The following is a 26,954-nucleotide window of genomic DNA, read 5'->3' as shown; positions in this document are numbered from 1 at the left end:
TATAAACTACCGGAGTTGGAGAAGAGGGAAAGACGATTCCCAGAAGATGGGCAAACGGCACCCAGAACAACCTCGTGGTGCAATACCAAAGGTCCAAAGTAGGAAGGAATTCAAACCTGTCGGCCGGACTCATTACTACTTGTACTTGTCAATTAGTAACACGTACACGGTTCCACACCTTGAGCTTATAAATACAGAAGGATGGTGGCAAGTAGGAGCTCATCACTCAACCAATATCTAATAGGTCTACAAGAGTGATTAAGAGAGAGGGAGAGAGTGAAATATAGAGAGAGAGCACGGAGGATGCCGGCGTTTACTGCAGCACTCCTGCACGTTCCCTTGCTCGGCCAGCCGACGGCCGGCGCCCAGCCATGGCGACGACCTTTCCTACACCTACACGCTCGCCGTAGATCATGTGGTAGTCATGACTTATCCATCTTCAATTCTGACCTAAACGCATGTAGTCTATCAAGAGCATGACATACAATTAATGTCCAAAGGTCATGCATTACATATATAGGTTATAGTTCTTAAAACCATGTAAAAGGACAGTAGTAACTAAATATGACAGTGGTTCATGTGTTCGTCTTTTAGTATACGATTTTCATGTACATAACATTTTCACCTTCCATGCATGCCTGATTTTCAGGGCCCATGCTAATAAGCAAATCCCCGTACCCGGAGTCAGGAGAAGCATACGAACGGGCAGTTGATGGACGTCGTAGACACACGGTGTGTATACATATAAACTCACGCTGAGCGGATTGATCATTTGTATACAAATTAAAGAACATACTAGACGCTGATAAAACCCAAAAAAAATCTACCTCAAGGATGAACCAAGCGAGACGACAAGCATGATCGATGCCATCAGAGCAGCATTGAGGTCAATCGGAGAGGGTGAGAGTAGTATTTCAGCCTATGACATGGCGATGGTCGCCCTTCTCAAGAACCTAGATGGGGGTGATGGGCCGCAGTTCCCATCGGGCATCGACTGGATCATCCAAAATCAGCTACCAGATGGTTCGTGGGGTGATGACGACTTCTTCATGTTCAGTGACCGGATCATCAGCACCCTAGCATGTGTTGTGGCGTTGACGTCTTGGAACATCCACACCGACAAATGCGAGAGAGGTATATCACTGGATTATTTGCTTAGGTCAAACTTCTCCATTGTTTCTTCGAGTGGATATATATCACTATCAACTTGTTTGTTTTAGGATTTACTATGCTATTTTAAGCAATGATAAGCTTTTGGTTGTTGTTGTTGTAGGTTTGTTGTTTATCCAAGAAAATATGTGGAGGTTGGCCGACGAGGAAGAGGATTGTATGCTAGTTGGATTCGAGATTGCCTTCCCCTCACTCCTAGAAATGGCCAAGGACCTGGATCTGGACATCCCTTATGATGAGCCAGCCTTGGAAGCGATATATGCCCAGAGAAACAGAAAGCTCGCTAAGTATGTAGCGTAAACCTATTCGTTTTCTTTTGGAAAATTTTAAGCATGCCATGCACAATAGATGGATTTATATTTAAAGAATAAAGTCCATTTCGCTCTATAGAGAAATCATAGGTCATGGCCCCTTCGACTATTTCCTCATCATCATGTGATGCAAGGTTTATTTATAGTCATTTCGTTGCCACCAGCACCGAACCGGCTTATAATGTTTAGGGATTAAATGGTTACTCGCGGATCTAACTAGATTTTTACTATGTTTTTGTTTGAAAAAAGGATTCCTCCTGATTTCGTTGGTGAAACCAAATTGTTTTGCGCTATAGAGTTTCTAACCAACGGTACTAAAAACGAAAGGAAACAAAAGAAATGGCAGAATGCCATCTTGAAACACAAAGTGGCCAGCTGATATGTATCAAGGTCAATAAATCAAAAGTAAAATAGAGCAAAAGAAAACATAGTTTCTTTTTTGGACTAGAGTTCATCTTTAGGAAATGCATAATAGTGTATTACAGTCTTCTTCTTTATTGAACCCTCGTCAGTCAAACTTTGCACCGCTGGAGCTCATCCCTTGAGATCTATTGTATGCCTCTGCCGTCATCTTCTTTCGTTTTTGAGATCCTCCTTTCCAATTTAAATAGACCACAATTTAAGCCTTTTGCAAGTTTGAAATAGCATTCGTTAGAAAAAACATGGGTTGACAAAAAAAGTACACTTGTTTAATTGTATTGAGCGTCTCACTAGCAGTTATGAGATTTGCACAGCCAACCATGTCTTTGATTACTAGTATGTGCGAAAGTACATGCAATAAGTATACAAAAATATTGTTATTAGATTTATCTTGCAGAAATGCATTGTAATCTAATTTTATAATCAGTGTTTTGCATTGGAACTATAAATGTCAAAACGATCTACAATTGTGGACAGAAGGAGTACAAAACATTTTACATTTTTTTTTTTTAGATTCAGTAGTCTATGTGCAATCAATCAATCAGCTGACTCTCTCAAATTTTAGGATTCCTAGAGATGTGCTACACGCTATGCCAACGACTCTACTTCACATCATAGAGCGAATGGTAGACTTGGACCGGGAAAAGCTCCTTAAGCTCCGGTGTCTCGATGGGTCCTTTCGTTGCTCACCTGCTGTAACAGCCACTGGTCTCAAGCAAACAGGAGACAAGAAATGCTTCGAGTACCTTGATGGAATCATCCAAAAGTTCAATGGCGGAGGTAAAACTTTGTTGATTCACATGCACAATTTTCAGAAGGGGTGTTTTGTTAAAGCGTGAAAAAAAATTAACATAAATAGTCAACAACGAACGGTGTTTTGAATAGTAAAACTAAGTTTTGGACAGAACTACGCAACCAAGTTGTCTATTTTGTCCTTGCAAAATACATGAGTTTGAAGTTGGAATTTTACATGTGGTCACAACACATCCTTTTTTTACTTAGTACTATTGTTTGAAATTTTTATTATGTGTTTGTTTAAATTCTTGGGATTCAGCATTTGTGGCATTTGCACATAGTATATTCCCTGGCAAAATTAGTCAACAAGAACACAGTGAAAGTTGCTTGGATGGCCCAATCCTGACCAAAACTAGTTCTTTTGGGCCTTGATATGGGTCACGTTTGGGCCATCGAAACAACCTTTTGGGGAATTTACGGAAACTTGCTTGTGTGTCAACTAGAGTTTTTTTATTTTTATGTTTTCTAACATAAATAATTAAATAAATAGACGCTCGATAAAAATATTTAAAAAATAGACATCTACCGCCCTCTCATGAGGCGGTTAGGCTCTTACCGGCCCCTGAGAGAGCGGTAAGCAGTCCACCATGCGAGCTGGCGTCCTTACCGCCTCTATTTAAAATAGTAGTCTTCTGTTACTTCAAAAATCCTAAAACTTTTTGTACGTATTTCATAATCCATATGAAAACCATTTTAATTGGATTCACCTAAAAACCCTGGGTAGAATTTGAACTAAAATCTCCAAAAAATGCTACTTTTATAACTTCTAACAATTGTTAAGACCTCAAATAAATTTTCAAAAATCTAAGAAAATTCACTAATAATCTTCTTATGTTATGGAATAATTTCCAACCCTAGGTTATATGGTGATGAAGTGAGCTCATTTGTAATGCTCTATTTATATGCATTTTTATCATTTCATGTGATATTTTTCTTTTAATTCAATTTAAATTCAAAAAAAATCAAACATATAAAAAATGATAAAAATTCAACCCATTTGTATACGTTTGCATTTTTGTTGAATTCAAATTAAATACATGAAATGATAAAAATATATATAAATAGAGTATTACAAAGTAACTCACTTTTTCACTATATAACCTAGGCTGGAAATAATTTTAGAAATTATTCCATCAAATAAGAAGATTATTAGTGAATTTTTCAAGATTTTTTAAATTTATTTGAGGTCCTAATAATTGTTACAAGTTATAAAAGTAGTATTTTTTGGAGAATTTTAGTTCAAATTCTACGCAGGGTTTTTGGATGAATCCAATTAAAATAGGTTGCACATGGATTATGAAATATGTAAAAAAGTTTTAAAATTTTTGAAGCAACAGAAGACCACTATTTTAAAAAGAGAAAATAAAAAAATGAATTGGTACTCCTGCCGAGTACTGTTCATCCGACGGGCTGACCGCCTCTCTGCTTACTGCCCAAGAGGCTAACCGTTTTATGAGAGATGAGAGGACGGTAGGGTTTATTTTTTAAATATTTTTCTCGGATATCTATTTATTTAATTATTTATGTTAGAAAATATAAAAAAAACTCTGTCAACTAAACGTTCCTGATATGTTGAAATTGGTAAAAAGGAATGTACTTATGCATGGAGTTGCCTTGATGGCCCAATGTTGGACATGCCCAAAAATTTTGGGCCTGGATCTGAGTCGTATTTGGGCCATCCAAACAAAGCCTTAGAAAGTAGTATTGGCCCGGCGGCGCGGCATGGAGTGCGGTGGGCTGATTCATGTTATCGTCAACAGAATGTTGGAGTCCAAGTCTCTATCAATATGCATGCATGCGAACTACATCCCTCTATGTCGAAGCGTCGAGCAAATCCCTGAGTAGATAGACCATACAAACTCGCAAACACATTTCTTCTCCAGGGCACGTCTCCTTGTTTCTCCTTTCTTCCTCTCCCGGCGCACGAACTCAACTCGCACTGTCCGCTCTAAAAAAGAAGCACACTTAATGTTTACTTACACCTTTATATATTATGTTTTCAGTGCCCTGTATCTACTCTCTGGATGTGTACGAACGCTTATGGGCGGTCGATCGGTTGACGAGGTTGGGCATATCGAGGGACTTCACAAGTGAAATTGAGGATTGCTTAGACTATATTTACAGGTAACATATATGTACGACCTATTTACAAATACTTCACCTAAATGTCTGTTTAATTGACCATGTATATGATTACTTTTCTCTTCACGACATACAATAGATTATATATTCACCACCTAACGATATATAGTCGATTAGATGAATAACATGCAAGGTGCATACATACCATGATCCCCTTTCATTACGTAACATACTGCTATGGGATTGTGTGTTACGATAATCCATAGTAATAAGTTACATTGTAAACTATACCGATATAGGAAGGGTATATGTAGGATAAACTGATGTGAAGTTATCTCCAAATCATGAAAACTCTTTTGCTACTTAGGAACATAGGGATATTATGGAATGTTGGGGCCCGGACAGCACAGCGAGAGCCTCTCCTAACAAGGGGGCTCAAGTTTGGAGAAGAACACTGAGCCAAAAGGAAGGAAAGTGCTAGAGGAAGAGAGTCTGTGGATTGAGTCAAAAAAGTCGAGTCCCTCCAGCCCCCCTTCCTTGTCCTCTGGGAGCTTCTTTTATACATGAGGAACGCGGCGAATACCACTTTTGCCCCTAGAATTTTACACTGAGGCCAGCTCTGCCACATGACCAGAGGACATTATAGTCAATTATCCTTGGATCACGGGGGCAGTCTTGCCTTCGTATTATTACATTATTCCCTATGCGTTGCATTTAATCGATACCCTGGGGGTAAGGCATTTTCCCCAACAGCACCCCTCATCTACGAGCCCCGAGGTCTTGAGGGGCAAGTGGATGCAACATATCTTACCTCTACCTCTTGGGGGTCGAGAGCTCCAGGGTAGTCATTAGCAAACTCGGTGTAATTTCCGAAGGCTTCATGCAGCACCAAGCCTCGTAACGGCACACGTCAGGGGTGGCAGTGCGAAGCTCGTTGTGACGCTGATGGTGTCAAGCGGCCCGAGGCTTCACATGGTGTCAGTGGCATAGCTCGATGGAGTAGCGCCACCTGAAGCATCTCTGCGGCGGGGTTCGACAGAAACGGGGCCGAAGTCAATGTCGAGGCTGAGGGAGGCAATCCGCAACTCCGTCAATGGGTAGCTGCGGCGAGGCTCGACAGAGGCGGAGTCATCCGGAGCACCGCGGCGAGAACCGAAGGCGAAGTCGACGAAGAGACGAAGGGAGGCAGTCCGCGACTCCTTCAGCGGGTAGCCACAGTGAGGTTCGACTGAGACGGTGTGGTTTGGAGCTCCATGGAGGTGACTGAAGGTGGAGTCGACGGCTCCTCCGAGGGGTGGCATGGTCCAGAGCCTTGCGGCTCCGCCAGAGGCGGCGGCGTGGCGCCGTGACCCCTTCGGTGGTTGCCGCGAGCAGCGGCAACGAGGCTCGACAGAGATGGTGTGGTCCGGAGCCCCGACGATGGTGGTTGGAGGTGGAGTCGATGGCTGAGCTGAGGGGCGGCGAGGCTCGACGAAGACAGTGCGGTCTGGAGGCCCGTGGCGGTGACTAAAGGCAGAGTCGATGGCGGAGCTGAGGGGCGGTGTGGCGCCATGACCCCTTCAGCGGTTGTTGCGAGTGGCGGTGATGAGGCTTGGTGGAGACGGTGTGGTCTGGAGCCTCGGCGATGGTGGCCGGAGGCGGAGTCGACGGCAGAGCCATGGGGCGGCATGGCGCTGTGACCCCTTCGGCGGTTGCCGTGAGCGGCAGTGATGAGGCTTGATGGAGACGGTGTTGTCCTGAGCCCTAATGGTGGTGGCGGGAGGCGGAGTCGACGGCGGAGCTGAGGGACGGCGTGGTGCCGCGACCCCTTCGGCAGGTGCCGTGAGCGTCAGCGACGATGCTCGACGGAGATGGTGTGGTCCGAAGCCCCGGCGATGGTGGCCGGAGGCGGAGTCAACGGCAGAGCTGAGGGGCAGTGAGGCGGTACGAGCAGGATGTCTGACAGCAAGTCTTTCAAATTTTGAACTGTCACAGTAGAGATTTTGTGTGGTGGTGAGATATTCTCCTCTTTTTCTGGCGCAAGTACATGATGACGCAAGGTAACAGCAGCGCGTCTGATGGGGTAATGCGTCAGTTCTCCTAGGGTCCTGCGCCAACTGCCCTTGCACGCGCCGAAAGGAATTCGAGCAATAAATGCGATGGGACATGTGCCCAAAAAACCAGGGCATCGAGTAGATCTCGGAAACATCGCGGGGCTAGTCGGGGTGTTGCCATGTGCCCCCGAGCAGTAATCGAAAAAGTCGTGGGACTAGCATCGTGACAACCCCGTTTCCTTCTCAAAGCATATGCCTACGACTGGCAGAGCTTTATAAGCAGAGGTTTACCTTGCGAGCCATCTATTGTTGAGCAAGAGATAGAAATCCTCCCTCGCTGATCATGGCGTCTTTTCCCACTCCGGGTGCGAGTGATCTAGTCGGGTTACCTCTGACGTCGGCGCCGATTTCACTGGTCGTAGTGCCACCGGGGGTTGGCGATACAAGGGGGCCCCCGTCCAGAGCTGGAGCTAGTTCCCGTGCTGGAGCCAACTCCGACCGCCGTGCTCCCACCATCACTGAAAGGGCCGTCGCCAGCCGCCCCATCCCCTTCTCTGACCCAATCGGGCTCCCCGATCAAGGTCATCGACGTTTCCTCAGATGACGAGGGGGAAATCAACTGGGACCTCCTCGAGAAGGAGATCGAGGAGGAGGAGACGGAAGAGGATTATGAGGAGACCGGGGCGGCGAAAAGGAAGGCCACAGTGTCCCCTAGCTCCTCTTCGTCCGATGGCTATGGCAGTTCGGGGGCTGGCTTCTACCTCGGCCCTCGTGGTGGGAGACACCAGAAGCGTAGGCGCCGCCATTAGGGACTTTTAGTGTCATTTTTCTTTGTGCTTTTCTCTTCTGAGTTGCTCGAAAAGCTAGGAACTCGGAGAGGCGACCTACGCATGCAAGCATCTTTTGGATGTAAAAACCATCGGTTTGATGATTTTTATGAATCCTTGGCAATCTCCTTTTGATCATTTTTTCTATGCTCACAACACTTTTCCCTCAACTGAAACGTTGGCAAGTCTCCGGGTAGGACTTTCGTCCAACCGGGGTCCTGGTAGCCCCTAGGTCACCTAACCAGGGTACCGAGTCTTCTCCAAGTAGCTCCGTGAGCCACCCGAGAAGTGCCCTCTTCTGAGTGGAAAATCTGGGTTAATCGGGAAAAATGTCATCCCAAATCCTTAGGATGGGGAAAGTTGGCTCTCCGGAGGCGAAGTCGGTGTCAGAACAAAGGGGTGGCGTGATGACAATGAGGCCCCGGAGCCAATCACACTCTCGTGTGCCACTCAAGTTTATCAGGATCTCGACCCTTGCATTGGTCCCTTTTGGTTCTTGTAACTATTTTGAAGATAATGTGTTTTAACTCTTATAAGAATTAAGGGTGGCTAGCTTACTATTAGTTGGCTTAGCGCACAACCTAATTCAGCATTGCACAGTGCCTGCCATTATGGGCTCCCTGACCCCCTGGCCCCCCTCCCGTCTTTCGGTCGTGAGCAAGTGGTAGGCGCGTCCTTCATCATACGTGCATCGCATTTTGCGCAGAGCATCATCCCCCGACCCCCTCGCGTCTTTCGGTTGCGAGCTAGCAGAGGGCGTGTCCCGCGCCTTAAGCAGGTGTGGTTTCTCACCAAGGAGCGGAGCCTTAATGCTGTATATTTATGTGATCGAAGTCCTGACACTTCGAGGTACCAAATAGGGCCGCGATGACGGGCTTATCAATGCCATTGCTATGGGCTCTGTTGAGGCGCGGGGCTGCTGAGGCTGCGCCACGCGACTGAGGCTAATAGCCTATGAGGTGCGGAGCAAGTGCCGCTGTGACGGGCTTTTACCACCATCATGGGTTTTTGCCGAGGTATGGTGTCGTCGAGGCAGTGCGTCGCGCGACCGAGGCTTACATCCTACGAGGTGCGGAGCTAGTGCCATTGTGATGGGATTACGCACGTCATCGTTGTGGGTTTTTGCCAAGGCATGGGGCCGTCGAGGCAGTGCATCACGTGACCGAGGCCTATAGCCTACAAGGTGCAGAGTGTTTGTTTCTCGACGCTACTGAGGCCTATGGCTTTCGAGGTGGTGGAGGGTTTTGTGCTTGACGCGACCGAGGTCTGTGGCCTTCGAGGTGGCAGAGGGTTACCTGCTTGATGCAACCGAGGCATGTGGTCTTCAAGGTGGTGGAGGGTTTGGAGCTCGACGCGACTGAGGCATGTGGCCTTCGAGGTGGCGGAGGGTTACCTGCTCGACATGACCGAAGCCTGTGGCCTTTGAGGTGGCAGAGGGTTTTGTGCTCAACGTGACCAAGGCCTGTGGCCTTCGAGGTTGTGGAGGGTTTCCTGCTCGACACAACCAAGTCCTATGGCCTTCGAGGTGATGGAGGGTTACCTGCTCGATGCAACCAAGGCTTGCGGCCTTCATCTATCTCAGCTCATAGCATCCTCACCTGCAAGCAATAGGTGTTCTTTCTGGACAATAGCAACAACCTGGGCTTAACAAATACTCAGATAACCTGGGCTTAGCAAATATGCCAATATGAAGGACTAGCATAGCGGCGCGAAGGTCAGGCTCAGACAGAGAGCATGACGGCACGATGGATGGGCATCACATGTGAGAAAGAGAAAGAGCACATGGCTCGGCCAGAGCACCGGCTACGACGGCACGGCCAAGCTAGGCTTGACGGCGTGGTGACATACGTATTCACCCCTACTTCCTCGTCGATGGTGGGGATAGGGGCTGCGGTCCTATATGGAAGGGCCTCGGCACGGCCCAGCCTCCGGCCAGTCTTCCTAACGCACGAGCAGTAGTAGGCAGGGCTCACAGGGCTCTCTGATATGCCACCAAGTTCCTCTAACAAGGCAGGTGTTGCACATTGCCAGCAGGACCGTAAATGAACGCTAGTATATATTTTGAATAGGCTCGCTCTACATGTGCTTCATCTAAAGAGAACTGTACAATAGCTAACAACTTTGCCACCACGAACTGGGCCCGTGACCTAGGCAGTGCATGTGCCAGGAGACCACACCGAGTGGACACGACCTACCCCTTGACTTTCGCGCCTTGTGCAGTGCTTGTGTCAGGAGAACATACCGAGTGGACACAACCTGCCCCTTGACTTTCGCGCCTTGTGCAGTGCTTGTGTCAGGAGACCGTGCCGAGTGGACACAACCTGCCCCTTGGTTTTTGCGCCTTGTGCAGTTCACATCGGCCAGCACTCTAGACCACAGAGCAGCTACAGGGAATTAATAAAGGCTGCTAGCACTGTACATGCTTCCAACAGCGACCTTACCAGTACATGGCTACTCCCTAGCATGCCAACGATTTGTACTCACCCGAGGAAGAGCAACCATCACTATTTTATTTATCTATTTATTGCTCCTGAGGTCCATACGTGCTTACCGTATCTGCGAGGCGATGGTCAACCCTCTCAGCCTGCAGACCTATGCGCTGCCCGCCGACGAGCCACACGACTGAAACCATGCTCCGTGGGTACGAAAGACGACAGGAAGATACTCGGTGAGGGAGCTCCCTCGGGTCTATCGCGCCTAGCGAAGGGCCCGACAAGACCACGGCAGCAAGCCCGCGTACATGGAACCGCACAGCGGCGGCCTACCTGTCGACGACACCGAGCTCCAGGGAGACGGTGCGCTCGCACGCGCGGAGCTGCACTGTTGCGGCTTCCCTATATTCGTTGTCGTGGTAGCGAAGGGAGGCAAGCGATCATGTTCTGCTTTCTCGGTGTGCTCTCAACTCCTTTCCTCTCATGGCTTCTTGTATCTGGAATCCCCACGAATGGCGCTAGCTGTTGGGGCACAAATTTGTGCCCCGAATAGAGTGCGGCGAGAGCCTCTACCAACAGGGGGGCTCAAGCTTGGAGAAGAACATTGAGCTAAAAGGAAGGAGAGTGCCAGAGGAAGAGAGTCTGTGGACTAAGTCAAAAAAGTCGAGTCCCCCTTCCTTGCCCTCTGCCACATGACCAGAAAACCACTTTTATACATGAGGGACGCGGCAAATACCACTTTTGCCCCTAGAATTTTACATTGAGGTTAGCTCTGCCACATGACCAGAGGACATTATAGTCAATTACCCTTGGATCACGGGGCAGTCCTGCCTTCATATTATTACATTATTTCCTATGCGTTGCATTTAATCGACACCCTAGGGGTAAGGTATTTTCCCTAACATGGAAGCTATGATAGTTTATATATATTTAACTTGTATCTGGAGGAGGTAGTTTTCAACCTAACAACAGCAAACAAACTCTCCAAATGCAATGTAATTTAGCTTATATCTAAAGGGACAACAAAATTGCATTTTTGCATCTGTTTGGGGGGAACCGGTTCCTCTGATGTTGGTGGAGTAACGTCATAGGTGTACAGTAACTCGTGAGAGGTTTACTGTTCATTAACATACTGTAGCGATTTTACTGTTCGCATATCTACTGTGGTGTCAGACCTTGTCCGCCCATTTATGATCAAACGGCTCAAAACTGCCCAACTGCCCTCTGACGCCAAAATCTCCAACGTCAGAGGATCTCGTTTCTGTTTGGGGTGTGTAGATAGTAGGTACTAGACCTTACAAAACATGTTATTTACATAGACAGAAGTAGCTTTTACTGGAACATTTAATTGTACCTTACTTCTTAATTTCTTCGATCAGCATATAAACCTGTTCACATGCATGATACAAGTTAACCCTCCCCTCTTCTACCTCACTGAAGAGCCGAGTTAGCATACCTCTTGGTACAGTTGGCATGCCTGTTCGCATGCATTTAGTCTTTGTTAGTTTCAAGGGGAGCGCTATATATTTTTTTTTTGGAAGCTGGACGAATCCCCATTTCCATTCAAGCAAACGGAAATATTAAGTCTTACAAGCCAGAAAAAGAAAGAGAGATAGAGTTTCCAGCTAACGCAAACCTGCACGTCGACTAAGTCTATCGCATCTGCTTCAGACCCTAAGACTTAGCCCGCAGCCTGAGTTTCTGAGATCGCTACCCAACCAGGATAGCGTTAGATATATTACAATACTTGCTCCTTGGGCGATAACCGAAACAAAAGTTTCCAACACAGAAGCTCGCACCAAAAGTAAGCTCTTTCATCAACAAACTTCAGCCCTGCTCGTCAGCTTTGTCCCTCGTGTCCTCGGCAACAGGCAACATCAGCTTCGACGGCTGCTTCGCTACCATCTGACACGCCGCTTGTAGCATCGTCTCCACGCCTCGAATGATATAGCAACATGCAGCATTGGTTCAGAGAGATAGGTCTTTCTCGAGCACCAAAACATTTGCCCACAAAGCCCCACACAACTTTGCTAACTGGGCAACTGAAGAACAGATGATTAGCTGTTTCAGCCTGATCACAAAAATAACAGTCAGGACTTCCCTTCCACTTCCTCCGGATCATGTTATCTTTTGTTAATACCGCACCATTTTCCATTAACTACATGAAGATTTTTATTTTATTTGGTATTTTCGACTTCCAAATATGTTTAAAAGCTAACCCTATATCTGTTTGTCATATGCTCATAAACAGATTTAGTTGTAAAGCTTCCAGATTTATTCCATGACCAAGTGATTTGATCTTCCTCATTGCTTAACCCCGGCCTTTACTATACACCATATCTCGAATTTCAAGATACTACTGGTGTTGTAGTACATCTGGTAACCATCTTCTAAAGGCAGGATTTATATTGCTGGAAACAATATCATGGACAGTTTTACCTTTTTTCTCACTGAGTTCATACAACACAGGGTACATCAAACATAAAGGTTCGCTGTATGTAATGTATACACTTGAACAGGCACTGGACTCCAGAGGGATTAGGTCATACAAAGAACTGTCCGGTAAAGGATATCGATGACACGGCAACCACTACCACCGCCACCATGTTGCAAGCTGACAAGGAGGTCTTCGGCTTCGAGCAGTACATGGCGTCCAAGGCCGCTGCCGTCAACGAGGCCCTGGACCGCGCGCTGCCGCTCCGCCACCCGGAGCGCCTCCTCGAGTCCATGCGCTACTCCCTCCTTGCCGGGGGCAAGCGCGTGCGCCCCGTGCTCACGCTCGCGGCCTGCGAGCTGGTAGGGGGCGACGAGGCCGCGGCGGTGCCTGTGGCATGCGCCGTCGAGATGGTCCACGCCATGTCGCTCGTCCACGACGACCTGCCGTGTATGGACGACGACGACATCCGGCGTGGCCGCCCCACCAACCACGTCGCCTTCGGGGTCAGCACCGCGCTGCTCGCCGGCGACGCGCTCCTGGCGCTCGCGTTCGAACACGTGGCAAGCGGCTGCGCGGGCAGCGGCGTCCCCGCCGTACGCGCGCTCCGGGCAGTGGCCGAGCTCGGCAGCGCCGTGGGCGCCGAGGGCCTGGCCGCAGGGCAGATAGTGGACCTCGCTAGCGAGGGCGCACCAGTCGGGCTGGCCACCCTGGAGTACATCCACGTGCACAAGACGGCGCGGCTCCTGGAGACCGCGGCCGTGAGCGGCGCCATCATAGGCGGTGGCACCGGTGAGGAGATCGAGAGCATCCGCAGGTACGCCCGGTGCATCGGGCTGCTGTACCAGGTGATCGACGACGTGCTCGACGTGACGTGCGCGTCCGAGCAGCTTGGGAAGACGGCCGGCAAGGATCTGGCGGCAGACAAGGCCACGTACCCGAAGCTCATGGGTGTCGACGGGGCGCGCGCGTACGCCGCCGAGCTCGTGGCCAGCGCTGAGGCGGAGCTCGACCGGTTTGATGCCGACCGCGCCGCGCCACTGCACCATCTCGCGCGGTTCATCGCGTACCGGCAGAACTGATGGGGTTGGCGCTATATTTCATTTCTATGTAAGAAAGAAATAGATGCTAAAGGTAATTACAAACTAGTGTAAAATAGAAGCGCCTATTTTCTAAACACATCTCGTACCTAGACTAGACTGCTTTTTCCGCTTTGTGTCGACACTATTATCATATTTTTTGTTTTGCTTTTTTGGTGTGTTGGCTGTGGGCACCTTAGCTATGTAGGATCAAACTCACGCAACTCCAAACGCGAGCACTCCGTGGACGAATACAGAACACACCCGGTGTTGACGCACACACGCGAGAGCAACATAGGATATGCGGCGACGCACGCCTTTTCTGGTTTTCTGTATTCACCACTCACTTAATCAAGCGAGTACACAGGCTTAGACCATCCCAATCATATACCTTTCATTTCGTTCTCTTTCCGATTCTCCTCTTTATTCTCATCCTCTTTATTTTCTCTCATCTTCAACAACTTCACTTTGAAAGGTTTCGTGAAACAAAAGAAGAGAATCTCATCCTAAAAAGAATAACTTTGAGAATCCCTTCGTAATAAAAATCGTGAAGAGAAACCGTTAAAGGGAACGAAAATTTCTTTATAAAGAGATTTTGTACATTGATTAAAATCGGTTAAAGATGATCTTATAAAATTTCACTAACATGCACACGGAGCAACAAACTGCCCGGCGGGACTCACGCCACGCACGTATACCCGGACTCCACTCCCTCCTCACACGTATGAAGCTAATTAACAAACCTGAGGACTCGCTCCACTAACACATGCACCACACGCACTTACTAACTAATTAAGCACCGACTAACTAGCTAGCTGCCTACCAATGTACGCACGTCTACCTGCAGGCACAACGTGAACACATCACGCTCCCAGCCGCGTGCAAACTCATGCAACACGTCTAACAAATGACATGCATGAGTAACAACATCTATCCTACATGCAACACTCAAGCTACTACTCTACATACTGTACCTACATAACACACATGCACTAATAACCCATGCAAGGACTCAAACATGTTAAGGCAAGATTAGTGCTAACATACTCTTATGGCTGTATCGTCTTGATTAACACTAAGAGTTAATAAAAACTTTCATATTTAAAAAAATATACTAGCTACCGTTAAATAAGGGCATGTGCAGTGGTACAGACAGTTGCTGTCTGTGATACGATTCCATGTCACATATAGACAATATAATAGACAAGTCATTGTGTGGGTTGACTGTAAGTAATCTAAATAACATCCAATTGTTAAATGACATGTGGAAAGTTGAGGTCACAAATAACAGACAACATCTATACCATGAGGAAATACTATCTATAAGAATGGTTATCTAATATTTTAGACCGTCTGTTAATTAATAGACGGTATCTTTCTCTTTTGTTTCTCTTTCCTCCACATCAAATAAAATCCTAGGTGACTTCTTTTCTAGACGGCTGATGTCACCTCATTGTACACGTCCTAAGAAGCTTCCAAATAATAATTATATGAAGCTAAAAGTAGCTAGAAAAAGTCGGAGCAGTTTCTACTAACAATTCGAAGAAACATAGAGCATGGTGGAGTTGACTTCTCCAGTAGTAAGGCATCAAAGGGGTGAAACTTTATCGCTGCTCCCACCAACTAGGTTGTTGTTCTCTTTCTGAGCTACTCATAACACAAAAATCTAACAAGTCATGTATTTGACCCTCTACGTTCACTACTACAGAATATGTTTTTACTGCCGGTTCCAAACTGACTTTCACTGTCGGTTTTAGAACCGGTAGTACGCAACGGGCAGTGAAAGTCATGCCCGAATCACTGCCGGCTGTACAACCGGCAGTGAAAGTGGTTCCGAGAGCCAAAAAAAAAAGAAATGAGCCGGCTCAATTTCGAGCCAGCTCGGCTGCCGCTGCCGCTGCATTTTCGAGCCTTCGTGCCCCCACCGTGCGAGCTCCGCCTTGCCGCACAGACTCAAAAAAGAAAAATCAACACATTGAACAGATGAACCATTCCCCCCTTTGTTCACATCGAACACAAAAATCATGCATTTCTGTACATATACAGATCAGGCAACAAGCAAACATGAACAACACTCAATTTCACAAGCAAACATGAACAACACAATTTCTCTTGGCGAACTCGTGGACTGTGTCATCGTCGTTGAAGCTCCCGACGACATGCTCACTGCAAACAGAGCTCGCCGCCTCGCCGAGCAGTCCTCGAGGGGGTCGGCTTGCCGCCTGGCAGAGCATCTTCCCCAGCTGCCCTCCCCCCAGTACCCCGACGACTGTGTTGGACACGCCGTGCACCAGTGGGCCACCATGTCTGGCACACAACACAAGCATCACACGCACGCGGGTAAAAACATGTCTCAAGTTTGGAAGTACGGAGGTCCTCACCGGAGCAACACAACCAGAGGACATAGCCACGGAATCGCCAGCCCACAGGTCCTCACACGCGGGCTCAAGCTCAGCGAGGATGAAGCACTCGAGTTGGGGGGGTAGCAACTCGAGGAGGAGGAGGAGGATGGCGGACGGCGGACAGTGGCCGGAGAGAGAGAGAGAGAGAGAGAGAGAGAGAGAGAGAGAGAGAGAGAGAGAGAGAGAGAGAGAGGAGATAAGGCCCCGATCCACTCGGCCACAGAGAGATAAGGCGTGGAGGACCGAGGAAGATATCTTGCGAGCTGAGAGCAGACCCGAGCCAAAATCGGATTAGATAGAAATTTCGGGTCCGAACGGATATCACTGCCGGTTTGAATTATGAACCGGTAGTGATGAGACTCATCACTGCCGGCTCATGGCTAGTGATGAGCCTTTTCACTACCGGTTCATAAGCTACGAAGATTGATTCTTTTCACATGGTTTATGAACTGACAATGATGCCCCATCACTATCGGCTCATTAGGAGCCTGTCGGCGATATGGGATCAGGGGGTCCCCGAGTCCTGGGGTCAGGACAGCGTAGTGCCACGTGACGCCTTTCCAGTTTCAGGAGGGGGTGCTCGGGGCCAAGTACAGTTGGTCCCCGAGGACCCATAGTTCCCCGAGGACTCGAGAAGAGGCAGTTCCGGGAGGGGGTGCTCGGGGCCAAGTACAGGCGGTCCCCGAGTACCCCGAGTTCCCCGACGACCCGAAGGACAGTTCCGGGAGGGGGTGCTCGGGGCCAAGTACAGGTGGTCCCCGAGTACCCCGAGTTCCCCGACGACCCGAAGGATAGTTCCGGGAGTGGGCGCTCGGGCCGGCGACACCTGGCCCCCGAGCACCCAGAGTTCCCCGAGGACCCGAGAAGACCCAGTTCCGGGAGGGTTGCTCGGGGCCAGGAACAGCTGGCCCCCGAGCACCCAGAGTTCCCCGAGGACATAAGAAGCCCCTTGCCAGTGGACCCCGCAAGGGCTCCGCGGTGAGGTGTCAATCGGTGGGAGGTCCGATGCTGCATTTAATGAGGGGCGTGTACGGTCACATCCAACCACTCTCCCCTACGCCTATCATGCTGAATACGTCAGTCCCTGCCACCGCCTGGCAGGGAGGCGTGGGCACGTTTAATGCGTTGGGTCCCATCCAGGCATGGCCTATCGCACCGTTGCATCAAGTCCGTGTCAGACCAACTCTGACCAGACAGGCATGTGCTCATAAGGCTGGCCGGTGGACGCCCATGCGCCTGCTACGGGTGGGATGTGAAGACCGACAGGACCTTCCAAGGGGTGTATTTTTAACCCTCTGTAACATCAAAATGTAACCCCATGATGGTTGCTTTACATTTATTGTTTACAGGAACTTGTGCCCCCGTTCGGGGTACGCCGAGCCTCCCTCCCGGTAGGATAAAAGGGGGGGGAGCACTTCGTAGAAAAGGGACTGGAAGGATAGAGGAGAGAGAGCTGGAGAAGGACTTCGGTCTCGGAAGAACTAGAGTACCTTGTAATAGGCTGAAGACTTAGAACAGCATCTCCTTGTAACACAGAGATCCAGAGAAAGGTATTCCAAGTGCCTTGATATTACACCAGACACACAGGAGTAGGGTATTACACCTCCGTATGGCCCGACCTGTCTATATTCCTTGTGCATTTACTCCTACTAACCAATGACGATCGTCCGTCCCGCCTACATCCGATACACACGCCTTAACCCCGCATACGAGGCAGATTCAGAATCAACCCCCCGGCCGAATCTCAAAAGGGGTCCCCCAGGATCCCCGCTCGCGGTGTTCGCACACCGACAGAGCCGGTAGTGATGGGCCGGCATATAAGACTGGTTCTGTAGTAGTGGTTGCCGCTAAATTAAACTATAAGTATAGCAAGTATATATATATTAATAGATTACATGGTTCATTAAAGTGCATTTTAAAGTATTTTAAAAGAAATTGTACAATGAGAGAGTAGTACAATTATATATTATAGATTAAAATTTTACTAGTGCTAACCCCGTAATTGTGCGGGCCACCAGCTAGTTAATATTAAATTTGTGCACAGGACACTAAAAGACTGGCTTTGTCTCAAAGACACCGCACTTGTCGATTTTGGCTGGTGGACAATGCGAAATGTGATTTTGTCTCCACGACAACATACGGTGTCCTGGAGATAAAATCACATTTTGTGAATTTTGTCTTAGAACACCGCGTGATGTCAAAATCACATATTCGCAATATTCACCAGGCAAAATTGATGAGTACGGTGTTCTAGGGACAAACCACATTCTTTAAGTGTCCTATAGACAAATTTCCTTCAATATTATGTCATTGACCCCCATGATAAAATGAAGAATATGGTGAAAAATGAGCGTTGCACACGTAGCTGCAGTGTGCTCAAGCAATTAATCCTTAGAGCTTGAGTGCTCTTGCCCAAAATATTGCCTATATATCCTATCAGCACTATGAAAGGATCTGTCAGACTGTCACGGTTAGTCATGCAAGTGAATTATGGATACCATGATGGCTGTTGGACGGAAAAACCCTAGCCTGCAGATATCGCTAAATAGTCATCACCAGGAGCTCCATTAGAACCTTTGGGTTTCAACTCCACAGAAGAAAGTCCGGTTTCCGGAGGCCGTAGGTCCCTCCAGAAGCTATCCCCAGGACGGGAGAAGAAGTCGTCCTCTAGGGGAGGGTTGAGGTCGCCTCCCGGAGCCCTCGACACCCCCGAAGCCAAAACCTCCCGGAGCCCCAGTCTCCCGAAGCCCTCAACGCCCCCGGAGCCACAGCCTTCCGGAGCCCCAGTCTCCCGGAGCCCTCGACGCCCCCGGAGCCACGGCCTCCCGGACCCCCAGTCTCCGGAGCCCCAGCCTTCCGGTGTCTGTGGTAGGCTTTTCGAAGTCCCAAGGGTGAGTCATTGGACCCAGGAGAAAGATCAACCCGAGGGGGCCCACCAGCCGTCCTCCACCTGCAAGGAAGTGACCCGTATTTAATGTGATGCAAGTGGAGACCATCCTAACATCCTCAGCGCAAGTAGAGGCCGCCCTAACATCGTGGCAGTGCGATGCCGCAATAGGCAACTGGTTGTGCACCACTCGCCGGCCACTCGCACCGTTGTGTCGCCACGGTAGAGAATATCTTCTGATTAGGAGTAAGTACATCCCACCTAGACCTTGCTGGGCGATTCGACCAGTACTAGGCCTGTGCGATATGGCGATATTTGTACCGCCATCTCTGTAGGGACATACTTGTACATCTCACACCTTGCTAGTACTATAAATATAGACCCTTGGCCATCAGGCCAAGGGACGAATCCTTTTGACCATGACATATCTGGTGTTCCTCCCTCTCCACTTCTTCTCGAAGCTTGAGTACACTCTTGTGAGCATACTCTCGCCGCACTTATTCGTGCAAGACATATTCTTGCACCAATAGCGCGCCGTCCGTGGGGACATACTCGGTAGCGGAGATGCGTTGCACCCAAGGGACATCCTCGAGTGGCAGATACGCCCACGCACCGATAGGCATAGCATGCCTAGGTCACCTAGAAGGCATCGAGCCTAGGTTTTCTGGAAGGCATTGCATAGCCTCGGTAGGCAGTGGAGCCTACACACCTGTAGGCCCAGTATGCCTAGGTCAGCTGGAAGGCGGAGTATGCCTAGGTCACTTGAAAGGCATTGCGTAGCCTCGGTAGTGTGGATGCCATGCACCAGAGGGACATCCTCGGTAGCGGAGATGCGTCGCACCCAAGGGACATCCTCGGGTGGCAGATACGCCCACACACCGATAGGCATAGCATGCCTAGGTCACCTGGAAGGCATCAAGCCTGGTTTCCTGGAAGGCATTGCATAGCCTCGGTAGGTAGTGGAGCCTACACACCTGCAGGCGCAGCATGCCTAGGTCACCTGGAAGTCGGAGTATGCCTAGATCACCTGGAAGGCATTGCGTAGCCTTGGTAGTGTGGATGCCATGCACCTAAGGGAAATCCTCGGTGGCGGAGACGCACCTGCAGGCACAGCATGCCTAGATCACCTGGAAGGCAAAGTATGCCTCGGTCTCCTGGAAGGCATGGCATAGCCTCGGTAATGTAGATGTCGCGCACCCGAGGGACATCCTCGGTGGCGGAGATGCACCTGGAATGCTCAACATTACCATCCAATGCCATTAAGCACCACCAAAGCAATTACACCCTCCGGCAAACTGTCGCCAGGCTCCGGATGGCTCTGCCTCTGGAGCCTCGTGGCGGCTAAGGGCCGAGGGGGTCGCAGGCTGCCTCCCTCGGCCCACTCGTCGGCTTCACCTCTGACAACTGCCGCCAGGCTCCGGATGTTCTGCCTCCGAAGCCTCGCGGCGGCTAAGGGCCGAGGGGGTCGCAGGCTACCTCCCTCGGCCCACTTGTCAGCTTCGCCTCTGGCAAACTGTCGCTAGGCTCCGGATGGCTCTACCCCCGGAGCCTCACGGCGGCTAAGGGCCGAGGGGGTCGCAGGCTGCCTCTCTTGGCCCACTCATCAACTTCGCCTTCGGCAAACCGTCGCCAGGCTCCTGATGGCTCTGCCTCCGGAGCCTCGTGGCGGCTCGGGGTTGAGGGGGTCGCAGGCTGCCTCCCTCGGCCTTCTCATCAGCTTTGCCTCCGGCAAACCGTCGCCAGGCTCCAGATGGCTCTGCCCTCGGAGCCTCGCAGCGGCTCGGGATCGACGGGATCGCAGGCTGCCTCCCTTGGCCCACTTGTCGGCTTCGTCTCCGGCAAACCATCACCAGGCTCCGGAGGAGCCCTCCGGAGCCTCACGGCGGCTTGGGGCCTAGGGGGTCGCAGGCTTCCTCCCTCAGCCCACTCGTTGGCTTCGCCTCTGGCAAACCGTCCCTCGGCCCACTCATCGAATTCGCCTCCGGCAAACCATCACCACACTCCGGATGGCTCTGCCTCCGGAGCCTCGCGGCGACTAAGGGCCGAGGGGGTCGCGGACTACCTCCCTCGTCCCACCCGTCGGCTTCACCATCCAGCAAAAGTCCACTCCGCGTAACATGGAGGCTAATATGGAACCCTCTACATCCCATCACACGGTCACTCAATTCATCGGCTTTGCCTCCCGCGACCGCTGCAGGGCTCCGGATGGATTGCCGTGAGTCAGAAATCTGGAAAAAATTTAGAGTGGAGTCTACACCAGCTTTGGATAAAAAAAAAGAGAGAGAGGGTTCGCTGCTCTGGTTGCCAAACAACCACGGCATGCGAAGAGGCCATGGAAGGTAGCATAGTTAGGGATCGAGGGCACATAAAACACGTATCTGGCCACCTATTTGGAGGATCGCCCACATTTCGATCCGAGAAAAGACATCAAGCAGTTCCCAAGGATTCAGTTTCATTACTAATAAATTTGCACATCCAAAGGATGTTTGGAAAGGGGGGCATTGACGAACGAAAAACAAATCCTGAGAAAGCAATCCCGGGGAAGAAAAAGTACAAGGTGACGATCAAGGATACTCCAAGCCCAATCAGCGACGCATGTCGCGGCTAATGCGCTTCATCTACGGCCTACCACTATGGAAGCTAATACAGTAGCCAATCCCTGAGTCGCTAAAGGACGAGAGGGAGGATGGAACAAGCTCCGCCGTGGCTCTCCTTCCCTCCTCCTCGACTTTTTTCTTCTTCGCCTTAACTGCCTCCTTCTTCGCCTCCACCTTCTCCTCCGCATCAATCTCCCTCTCTAGAGAATCCTAGTCGACCTCCTCATTGTCATCGAAGATGTCGATGGTCTCGGCTGGAGCACCCACTTGGACCAAAGACCGAGATGGAGCAATGGGCAGTAGCCCCCTCTGCAAGGAGGGGAGTACAATGGTCGCTGGCTCCAATCCCGCAAGCACCAGCGCCAGCCTTGCGAGCGTGCCCGCGGGGTCGCTCGCACTCGGAGGTGCCACCATGGGCGGAGCCGGCGCCAGCACTAAGGGCGACCTCGCCGTCGAGACCATCGACGTCTCCGACGATGAGGAGGAAGAAGATGCCATACTAAGTCAAGGAGAACCACTCACCTACATAAATAGTGATGAATCAGCGAAGCAAACCCCACCTTTATAGCTGGGCCAGCTAGTTGCACACACCTGGGGAAGGAAGCGGAATCGCCACGGGCGTCGATTCGCGGTAATTACTCCCGTGAGGGGCCCGGGGTCACGCCCCGACTAATCCCCAGCCACGTGGCGCCATCCTACGGTGGCACTCGGGCTTTGGCACACACGCCTCGTCACATTTATGAAACGAGCGCCTTTCAGCACATGCAAGACTCATGGGCGCAAGGCCCCAAGCGAGATTGCGCATGACCCAGTCAGACATACTACCATTTCCACACGCCATCAATACTTACATAGAGGACAAAGAAAAAATCTTGCCTCCACGCACGACCCCCGCTACAACGGCTCAAGTGGCAAGAAGACTTACCATCAGAAAAGCTGAAGGGCTCATTCCGGCCTCCGCACGAACTCCACAACATGGTGCCTCTACCAGCATCACAACGCCTTCAGCCTCGGTGCCACCTACACCACCGAGCCTCGCTATCCCCATCCGGCTCCGACATCGTTGCTCATGGTTATCACTAAAAGACTCCTATACGGATAAAAGCCACAACATAAGATATTAAGACTATGGGACCGGGCTAGAATTAGTTCCTTCTACATCTGCTCACCCCTCCTTACCTCAGGTCAGCAAATGAGGGGGTACTATTGGAAGGGAAAACCCCAGCCCATAGATATCGCTAAATAGCCGTCACCAGGAACACCGTTGGAACCCTTGGGTTTCAACTCCACAGAAGAAAGCCCGGTTTCTGGAGGCCGTGGGTACCTCCGGAAGCTATCCCCAAGACGGGAGAAGAAGCCGTCCTCTAGGGGAGGGTGGGGGTCACCTCCCAGAGCCCTTGATGCCCCCGAAGACAAAGCCTCCCGGAGCCCTAGTCTCCCGAAGCCCTCAATGCCCCCGGAGCCCCAGCCTCCCGGAGCCCCAGTCTCCCGGAGCCCTCGACACCCCCGGAGCCACGCCCTCCCGGACCCCCAGTCTCTGGAGACTCGGCCTTTCGGTGTCTGGGGCAGGCTTTCTGAAGTCCCGAGGGTGAGTCATCGGACCCGGGAGAAAGATCAACCCGAGGGGGCCCACCAGCCGTTCTCCACCTGCAAGGAAGTGACCCGCATTTAATGTGACGCAAGTGGAGACAATCCTGACATCCTCAGCGCAAGTAGAGGCCGCCCTAACATTGTGGCAGTGTGGCGCCGCAATACACTACCGGAGATAGCTTCTTTGCCGAGTGCCTCAGGCACTCGGCAAAGGACGATATACACTCGGCAAAGGCTTTGCCGAGTGCTACACTCGGCAAAGGGCGCTCGGTAAACAGTTTGTCGGCAAAGACCTCTTTGCCGAGTGCACTTTATCGGGCACTCGGCAAAGGCTTTGCCGAGTGCTAATCTGACACTCGGCAAAGGTCGCCGCTTTGCCGAGCGCCAGTGAATCAAACACTCAGCAAAGGTGGCATCTGTGCCGAGTGCCATCGGGAGGACACTCGGCAAACAGGCCATCTTTGCCGAGTGCCTGGACCGTGGCTCTCGGCAAATCTGTGATGTTTGCCGACTGCAATGGCCTTTGCACTCGGCAAAGCATGTTGTCACTTTGCCGAGTGTCATGGCCATTGCACTCGGCAAAGTGACTGAAAACAGCCTTTTTTATTTGTTTTTTACATCCCATCCAAACAAACAGAAGATATATATATATAACAAACATCACCAACATCACATATATATCATCAACAACACATATATATCACCAACACCACATATATATCACAAACGTCACATGTCTCACAATATATCACAAATAAGTTCACAAGTAATCCAAGTGCTCCATCATCTACAACCATAATTGCAAATAGAAGTACCATTAACAACCACAAGTATCATCACCAAGATGGTCAATGAAACTGATTTGGTGAAGGATTCGCTGAAGCATGAGGATCGTTCGATGCCGCCGATTGATTCTGCACAAAGGAGAAGAGATTGCATGTGTGAGACAAGATAAATATATACCATACAAGAATAAAACTTTCATACTCCACTAGGTTTGACCGTAAGCATGAACATACAAACTAAAACATTTATACTCACAGGAGTAGAATAGTGAGGAGGTGGAGGTGGAGCGAATAGCGAAGGTGGCGGAGCTACACCCGTAGCGGCGCCAAGACTTTGCATGTACTGAAGAATCTCCACCATCCTCCGCTGCTCGGCCTCCCGCTCGGCCTCCACCCTCTCCATCGTCGCCTGCATTTGCTCCCGTATCCTCCTCTCTTGTTCCAGCTGGGCCTACAATATATTCACCCTAATGTTACAATAATGCAAAGGAAAGGTATGAAAAAACCAATGAACGACGAATAAACCAGGAATAACCTCGAGTGCCTCCACCCGGTGGTGTGAAGTGTCCTTCCGAGGTCGTATGGCCGGGTTCGTGCTCGTGCTGCTTGCTCGAATCTGGGAGAGACTGGGAGTAGCGGCCGAGTCGATTGCGCCTTCGCCAATCCAGTATCGCCCATGCTTCTTGCCTCCTCCCACCCTCATGACGACTTCTCCATCAAGGTCCTCGGTGCTCGGATCGTACTCTGGCCCATGGACCTCCCTTGCCATCGATGTGTACTCACTAAGGCGGTTGTGGACGGTCGCATTGCTGTACGCCTCGGGCCCGTCCTCCGGGTTGTAGTCGACGTCGAACGTTGCCTTGCCCTTGTGGGCCATAGCAAATGCCTTGAAGATGGAGCAAGGCTGGCCACCATGTGACGCCGACTGCGAGAAAAACAGCAAGATGATTAGAAATCATGCAGAATTGAGCGTTAGAATAAATAAATGAATTCGCGTACCCATGTTTGTGCGTATCCGCTGAGGTTGCGGCTGCCTTGATGGTGTGCTACACCTGGCATCATCAAACGCCGCTCCCGGCACAAGTTGTGCGTCTCCTCCCACTCGCGTGAGCACCACTTGTCCACCATCTGTTCCCAGCACTGGGGATGCGCGGCGCACCAATAAGGAATCATCTACAGGCCATCAAGTACATGACATATCAGAAGATGAAATTAAGCCTACTTAATCTCAAAAGGAATCAGTATTAATGTTCTGTATTTACCTGCAGGTACTGGTCCCGGGTCAGCGTCATGGTTCTTGCGTCCCTTTTGGTGACCTTCGTTCCAACGACGGTCCCGTGGTAAGTTACGACGGCCTGGATGCGCGCCTCGTAATGCATGTCCACGACGAGTTTTTTGCAGCATTTGGTAGCCACCGCATCCGCCCTGGCCTCATGTCCGTCCTGGCATCTAAAGAAATCCTGCATACAAACACGATGTATCCATTCATTATTTCAAGAATGTCCAATAAATACGATGTATTGAGCAATGTAGTGCGAGGAAGACTTACCCACAGCTCTTGCTTCACCCGCTCCGCCTTGTTGTTGAATACCCTGCGGGCCCGATCTGCAGCATCGGGGGCGGCGGCGTAGTGGTCAAACGAGTAGGCCAGCCCCGTCACTCCGGCGTACTCAACCAGGCCAGGGAAGTGCTCCTTGCACAGAAGACCGAGGATGCCATTGACTTGGCGTGTGTGAGCACCTCCACTCGCCACAATCGTCCAGTTCCTGCCCAAGTGATTAAGAAAAATTATTAATTTCTATTTTGATTTTCAACATATCATATAAAGTAGTGATAACATCTAAAGTTACTTACTTTTCCCCCTCGGGTCGAATCAGCGGGCGTCTCTCACGAGGTATCGGTCGCTGAGGGAGGCTCGCGGGACCTCGCAAGTAGACGCTCGATGAACTAGAGGAAGCGGAACCCCCTGCTGTCGCCTCCTCCTCGTCGTCCTCCTGCGCGTCCTCCTGCGCCTCCTCATCGTCCTCCTGCGCGTCCTCCTGCGCCTCCTCGGCGTCCTCCTGGGGCACCTGCTCCTCCTCACGCGACGGGGCGGCAGGCGACGACTCCCTCCTGCGGCTGCTCCTCCTCCTACTCTCCCCCGGTGCAGCGGTCATTGTCCTTCGGTACAAGGACGTTAGCTTCCTCATCCCACCGCCCACCATCTTTGTTCAATCACCTGCAATTAAAAAGAGTAAACCAATAAGCACAAATAAACAAGAAGTACTTAGAAAGAGATGCAAAATAAACAAAACGTAATTACAAAATAACATAGTATTACATGTATTAGAAATAATCTTCATGATCGGGATTAGCTGGATCATAAGTCTCATCATCACTATCAATCATGTCGAAATAATCAACACTATCCGAATGAGCAATGTTGCCATTGTCATTGTCTAAATGTAATCGCTCAAGCATTTGTAAGTCCTTCACATTTTGCACCTCATCTCCAACGTCCTCTTCAATAACCGTTTCATTGTCTACTTCCATTCCGATCGCTTCGGTTAAGTCTATCTCAAACCTCCCTTCTAGTCCCTCTTCTTGAAAGAACTCTCCGTCATATGTGTTTGGGTCTAAGTTGTAATCTTCATCGTTTGGGACAGGCACTTTACCGTGTGGCGATACCCTGTGCACAATATCCCAACCCTTAAGATGCCTTATGGTTTGACACGCATATGGGAGATAATAAACTTGCGTGGCCTGTTGGGCCACAATATAGACATCATCTCCTGGTAAGACGGAATCCTGTCAAATTTCGACTAGCCCAAGATTACAATATGTCCGTCTCGTTACTTCAGGATCAAACCAATGGCATTTTAATATGACGGGATTAAAAGGTTTGGAACCATGAAACTTGAGTTCGTATATTTCTTCAATTCTTCCATAATACTTGACCTCATCAACGCCGGGCGTAAAAACTCCAGAACTTGTGGTTCTTCGATTGGGCCGACTCTGCTCGTAGCTTGTTGTGCGAAAGCGATATCCATTCACGTCATAACCAGAAAATGACCTGACCCTATAGGCAAAGCCATCGACAACCTGTCTCAACTCGGCACACATAGACGCAT

The 26,954-nt window shown here is 50.0% G+C and overlaps 1 protein-coding gene across 1 annotated transcript; it reads left to right on the top strand.

Moving 5' to 3' along the window:
• The first annotated feature begins 234 nt into the window (after positions 1-234).
• LOC133899652 (syn-copalyl diphosphate synthase, chloroplastic-like) lies at positions 235-13,795 on the top strand. Its single transcript, XM_062340682.1, has 7 exons — positions 235-418; positions 650-732; positions 834-1,134; positions 1,274-1,457; positions 2,467-2,681; positions 4,700-4,820; positions 12,590-13,795. The coding sequence occupies exons 1-7, from the start codon at positions 304-306 to the stop codon at positions 13,584-13,586; spliced, it is 2,016 nt and encodes a 671-aa protein (XP_062196666.1). The 5' UTR covers positions 235-303; the 3' UTR covers positions 13,587-13,795.
• The last annotated feature ends 13,159 nt before the right edge of the window (positions 13,796-26,954 follow it).

Source organism: Phragmites australis, chromosome 18, assembly GCF_958298935.1.
Source record: "Phragmites australis chromosome 18, lpPhrAust1.1, whole genome shotgun sequence".
In the NCBI taxonomy this organism is placed as follows: domain Eukaryota; kingdom Viridiplantae; phylum Streptophyta; class Magnoliopsida; order Poales; family Poaceae; genus Phragmites; species Phragmites australis.
Note: the sequence above shows the minus strand (reverse complement) of the source record. Positions and strands in the feature narration are given on the sequence as shown.

What these genes read in the sequence shown, in the direction of transcription:
- LOC133899652 (XM_062340682.1), top strand. Translation starts at nt 304, where the DNA reads ATGCCGGCGTTTACTGCAGCACTCCTGCACGTTCCCTTGCTCGGCCAG. An exon ending in AGAAACAGAAAGCTCGCTAA is followed by an intron (nt 1,458 to 2,466) that starts GTATGTAGCGTA and finishes CTCAAATTTTAG; the next exon opens with GATTCCTAGAGATGTGCTAC. An exon ending in TGCTTAGACTATATTTACAG is followed by an intron (nt 4,821 to 12,589) that starts GTAACATATATG and finishes ACACTTGAACAG; the next exon opens with GCACTGGACTCCAGAGGGAT.